Source organism: Citrus sinensis, chromosome 8 (genome assembly GCF_022201045.2).
Source record: "Citrus sinensis cultivar Valencia sweet orange chromosome 8, DVS_A1.0, whole genome shotgun sequence".
Classification (NCBI taxonomy): domain Eukaryota; kingdom Viridiplantae; phylum Streptophyta; class Magnoliopsida; order Sapindales; family Rutaceae; genus Citrus; species Citrus sinensis.
Genome location: NC_068563.1, coordinates 21,864,359 through 21,870,460, shown reverse-complemented (window position 1 = coordinate 21,870,460; position 6,102 = coordinate 21,864,359). Strand labels below are relative to the sequence as shown.

Sequence of the window (6,102 nt, the reverse complement as noted above, 5' to 3'; positions counted from 1 at the left end):
TGGTAATGTGCGAAAATTGCAATTGAATGAACTTGAGGAATTAAGGAATGATGCATATGAAAATTCAAGAATTATTAAGGCAAGAACAAAAGCATTTCATGATAAAAGAATTTTTCGAAAAACATTTGAGATTGGTCAAAAAGTGTTGCTTTATAATTCTCGTCTTCATTTATTTCCAGGAAAGTTAAAGTCAAAATGGAGTGGCCCATTTGTTGTAAAAAATGTATATTCATATGGGGCCATAGAAATTGAGAATCCAAATAATGGTGTCACATTTAAAGTTAATGGTCAAAGATTAAAACCATATCTGGAACATCACCCACGTGACGAGGACATCGAAATTAATTTGGATGACCCACCAATTCTTGATTAAGTTTTTAATGATTTTTTTTTTGTTTTACTATTATTTTACCGTTTCATTGTTTGACTTTTTTTTTCCTTAGATTGATGCACTGTACATAGTTTTTTTTTTTAACATTGTTTTTCTTGTGTAAGCGTGTTTGTTTGACAGTTGTACATTCTCTCATCAATTTTCATTTTACATCATGAGCACCTCAATGAGAAAATACCTGTTCGCACATCTTAAAAGATTTCGGCGTATAAAATTTCACTTAAGAGGCCTGATACAAAGCTGTAAATCACATCCACTTTGGGATCTGCAACCACCAGAATTCGTGTCCTATGTTGAGGATCTAGAGGGACAACTCAGAACAGTAGAGAGTGGCATATATGAATTTCAAATGGAGCTTGAGGTTAACTCAATGAGAGGACGAATGTAAGTTCATTTTCCTTTTATATTGTGTGCTTCTTTTTGCTCGCTTTCACGCTTGATTTGATTTTACAAATTTGATTTTGGTGTGTTTTGATTTATTTTCCCGTATAAATGGCGGATAACGGTACTCCGTGACTTCTTAAGTCGGTATCTTCAGTTTCCCACAATAACTGAAACCCCAAAATCATACATGGAAGAAATACAACATAAACTCCATAAGCATTTTCCCTCTCTCCCTCAGAATGCCCTCAGGAAAATTTACAAAGCTCGTTGTGAACGACTGCGTTTGTTAATGATCAATGGCATTCCTTCTGACATTCGTTGGTTAATTGAAGCAAAGGTCCGATTAGCAGGTGAGTTTTCTGGTCAATTTGTTTCTTACATGCCTGGTTTTGGTAAAAGTACGTTTGTTAAGAAAAGGAGAGCTAAACGACTTGGCTCAAAATGTCATAACTGTGTGAGACTTGGTTGCAAACGACCAGATTGTAAATCTTTAGGAATGGTTTCTGATACTCGTGAAGATAAAATTAAATTCGTTAAAGATGGCATGAGTAAAGAATCGTTGGATGATATCTTACGATCTCTTGAGACGCATCGAAGCGGAATTGTGCAACGTGAGATTTACAATTTGTGGATACTATTCCAAAAACAAAGTGCACAGTTAAGTCTTGGGAATCTGACTCAAAAAGACCCTGTTTGCCAGTTTATAAGAAAACTGGATGGGAAGCCGATCCTCGACCCATAGAGGGCGTTCAAGCCGTTACTGGACGTAAAACCAGAGGAAGATGTGAGCCACAATCACAACTACCAGTAAATATCCTTTCACTTCACTGTTATTTTACTTTACTGTTATTTTATCATTTGCATTATTGCATTTAGCGATGTGATTTTGTATTTAATAAATATTTGGTTTTCTTTTACTGTTTGCTTTTTCTAATCATTACTTTCTTTTTACTGTTTGTTTTTGAATTATTGAGCCACGAGCTTTACTCGTCATTTGACAAATATTGCCAACCCATTTACAGCTGTTTCTCATTATTTATGTTACCAAGATCTTTAAATATGAGCTCATTTTTCAAACACTCACAACTTGTTTTTGAAAAATTAGTCCAATGGCATCATCTTCGAGTAAACAATTCAAAAATATTTGTGTGCTTTCTGGGTTTCACTATGGAAAGTACAAAGAGTTCGTTCAGGCAGCTGTAGATCTTGGTCGTGTCATAGCAGAGAGGAAACTGCATCTTGTATATGGAGGAGGTGAACGAGGGTTATCAAGACTTGTCTCAGAAGCTGTTTTTACCAGAGGAAGCCAAGTACTCGGCATTATCCCAAAACCCATGAAACCGCTAGTGTGCATGTCTGGCCCACCAATTGGAGAAGAATTAGTGGTATCAAGTATGCAAGAGAGAATATCTGAAATGATGAATCATGCTGATGCTTTTATTTTCTTGCCAGGAGATCTTGCAACTTTTGAGGCACTAATTACATTTGCATCTTGGGCCCACTTGAACATTCATCAAAAACCCATCGGTTTGTTAAATGTTAATAATTTTTATGACGGCTTGCTAACTTTTATTAACCATGCAATAAAGAATCATTTTGTTCCACATTCTGTAAAAAAACTCTTTATCTCTGCTTCTACTGCTAATGAGTTACTTGATCTTTTGCAAGCTTATACACCAGAGCCAGATCCACAGACTGTTGCACTGAATTGGTCGACTAATGACGGTAACGGTAACAGTAACAGTAATAAGAAGTGCGATTTAGATTTAACTCTCCGTTTGTAAATATTTTCTGTTGTAGTGTTCATGTGATGTCTTCTACACTCTTTCTCTTTCTTTTTAAAACATTGAGGACAATGTCTTTTTCAGGTTGGGGGGAGGGAATAGTTGATAATTGTGGAATGTCTTAGTCCTGGTTATGTGTTTACAAAAAAAAAAAAAAAACAAAAAACAAAAAAAAAATTTTTTTTTCTGTAAAGACTAACTTAGGACAAATTTGAGTTGAAGATGGCAGGATATAGAGAATGTAGTCTCTCTAGAAACGCATCTTCTTAATCTTAAGGGTGTTGTTAAAAAAAAAATTGACTCTTTCTTCATCTTTGTTATTTGCTTTTAAGCTTCTGCATCAAGTTCAGGTGAGATCTCTTCTTCTTCTTCTTTTATTATTCTCTTTTATTTTTATTTTTTTGCATATCTGTAAAATTATAAAATGTTAAGATAATGTTTAGATTAGGTTGTGGGGTGGGGATAATTGACGTATATTTTAAATATGTGTGTTGTTTTTCTCTTTTCTCTTTTCTTTTCTTTGTTAAAAAAAAACCAAAAAAAAAAAATTTTGTTTTTTGTCTAGGATGGCCGTGTAAAGAGTCACGACTTTTGAGACGCATCCTAATAGTTTTGTTGTATTATATTTTGATTTTGAGATTCATAGTAAGTTGTTTTTGTTCCCTTTTCTTTGAATTACTCAAATTTGTGAACTCTCCACTTGGTTATTAAGTTATTTAATTGTTTACTCATTTAACAGGTATTATTGAATCATTCTTCACACACACACTATGACACATACTAGTGGGTTGTAAGTTAAAGTTTTACAGCATTTAGTTCTTTTGATTTATTAGGAATAGTATCTAAGGTAGTAGAAAGTGTATATTTCCAAAAACAAAAAAACAAAAAAACCAAAAAAAAAAAATCAAAAAAAAAGAAGAAGAAAAAATGTTTTTAATTTTGTTATATCTAGAAACCCGAGTAATTAAGTCCGTAGGGGTGTTTCAACACCTAGTGCCCTAAGGTCAACTGGTCTGGGAGTCACTGGCATAAAGCTCGCTACATGGGTAATAGATATATTGTTTGTTTATTAGAAACCCGAGTAATTAAGTCCGTAGGGGTGCTTCAACACCTAGTGCCCTAAGGCCAACTGGTCTGGGAGTCATTGACCTAAAGCTCGCTACACGGGTTAGAAATGTAATATAAAAAAAAAATGTGTGAATAATCTATTGCCTAAAGATATAATTTCTAATGAATTTTAGAACGAAAATGTTGTTTTTCTTTTAATGAAGCCCCATAAGTATTGTGTTAATTACTTGAGCACAAAAGAAGGTTTGATGATATTCTGGATAATGAGTGAACATCAATGTGGTAAAGGAATTTGGGAGAGTTCATTTATTTGGTAATTTAGAGGATAGATGAACAACTATTAACTTGCATGTGAATTTTATAAATCTTAATATAACGCTTTAATTGCTAGAGGGCTAGCAATAAGCTGGTTGGGGGGTGTGATTAGTATTAAAAATTGTTTAATTATCAAGCGATAATATGTTATTTTATGCTTATGTTATAATTTATATTTGTGTTTATGTAATATATTATGAATTATTAATTATGTTTTAAATATATTTAATTTTGTGTATTTTTATGTGTTTATTAGGAAAATTATTAATTTCACGTACTTCGAGGCTCCAAACAGATAAACGGAGGTCAAATTTGGATTCCGGAGGTCCGAAAACCTTAAGATCAGTCAAGATCGGCTTAAAATTGGGCTTGTGTAAAAAAAGTTGACTTTTCCTGTTGACCGAGCACTGATTGGATGATGAAATGAGCTTACAATAGATATGAGTGCATGGGATAATTGGCAATCTTGACTAAATCTCAACCGTTCATGATTCAATGGCCATGATTGTGCCACGTGGCAATGGTTGGTGAAGCAAGTTGGAGGATCCGAATCTTTGTATTTGGGTCGACCCGATCCACCCATTAACCCGCCAAATCTCAACCGTTCTTTGGGTAAATCGGACGAGTCAAATGATGCCATGTGTGATGTTGACTTTTGAAGTTTGACCAGCCATTGGATCTTGATCTAAGGGTTGTGAGGAGCACATGCATGAAGCCTATGATGGACCGCAAAGCACTGGATTATGAATTTATTTTTCTATAAATAGAGTCTCATTTTTATGTTTTAATCATCTCTCTACAACTCTCTTCTTCTCAAATTCTCTCCATCTCCTTATAATCTTGATTTCCAGGTGTGTTTTTAATATTTTGTATAATTATTTTCATTAATAAAATTAGTTTTATTTCCAATTTTAGTTGTTTTTATTTCTTTTAATTATAAGTAATTCAATTTTACTACTTCTTTTTATTTTAATTATGCTTAACTAAATAATATTAGTTAGGGGAAGGTGAAACTCTTAAGAAATAAATATGATTTAATCAAATTCTATGTTTAATTTTATAAATTAAATTATTTTCTATTTAATTTTATACATGTTTTATATTTTGAAAATTTGATTTATTGTAGACAAACAAATGAATTTGGCACAATAAATTCTTAAGATCTTAATATAAGGCATGGTGAAATGGTATTTTGACTTATTGTAGACAAATTAAATTTTGGCACAATAAATACTTAATCCATCATAAAATTAAAGGGAAAATAATAATAATTTGTATAATTAATCTTTTGAGTAATAAATCTAAAACAAATTGGCAAAAAGAATTTATTAAGTTTTATTTATTTCTAAGAGTGGATCCATAACCCTAACTAGTTCAATTCCATAGTTTCATTTAAATTAAGTTGTTTATATTCAATTTTTAATTTCAATTTTTAGATAAAATAAAATAAACTAATTAAATCTTTTCTCTGTGGATCGACCTCGGACTCACCGAGTTATAATACAACAAGACACTCTTATACTTGGGAGTTAAAATTTACTTTTAAGTTGTGTCAGGTTGCACACTTATATTTCATTTGGTATCAGAGCGAGGTGCTCTTATTTAGACCTAATCGTCTAGAGCTAAAGATCAATGGCAACTCAAAATGATTCCACATTTAGGGAAGGACAGTCCACCAAGAAGAAGGAATTGATTTTGATGAAACTTTTGCACCTGTAGTAAGGTTAGAATCCATTAGGATGTTGTTAGCATATGCATGTCATAAGGATTTTATTTTGCATTAAATGGATGTCAAGAGTGCTTTCTTAAATTGTTATATTATGGAGGAAGTTTATGTGAAACAACTTCCTGGTTTTGAAAATGAAAAATTTCCAGATCATGTGTATAAGCTATCCAAGGATTTGTATGGTCTAAAACAAGCACCTAGAGCTTGGTATGATAGGCTTAAAAACTTCTTGTTGGATAACGATTTTTCGATGGGAAAAGCGGACACAACTCTTTTTGTTAAGCATAAGAACCAAGATATACTTATTGTTCAAATTTATGTTGATTATATTATTTTTGGTTCTACTAATGAGTTGTTGTGTAATGATTTTTCATCATGTATGAGCAAAAAATTTGAGATGAGTATGATGGGAGAGTTGAAGTACTTCCTTGGAC

The 6,102-nt window shown here is 32.5% G+C and overlaps 1 protein-coding gene across 1 annotated transcript; it reads left to right on the top strand.

Annotated features, from left to right (window-relative positions):
• The first annotated feature begins 844 nt into the window (after window positions 1–844).
• Window positions 845–1,762, top strand: LOC127899453 (uncharacterized). Its single transcript, XM_052433037.1, has 2 exons — window positions 845–1,125; window positions 1,255–1,762. Exons 1-2 carry the CDS (start codon window positions 963–965, stop codon window positions 1,515–1,517), a joined length of 426 nt encoding a protein of 141 aa, XP_052288997.1. The 5' UTR covers window positions 845–962; the 3' UTR covers window positions 1,518–1,762.
• The last annotated feature ends 4,340 nt before the right edge of the window (window positions 1,763–6,102 follow it).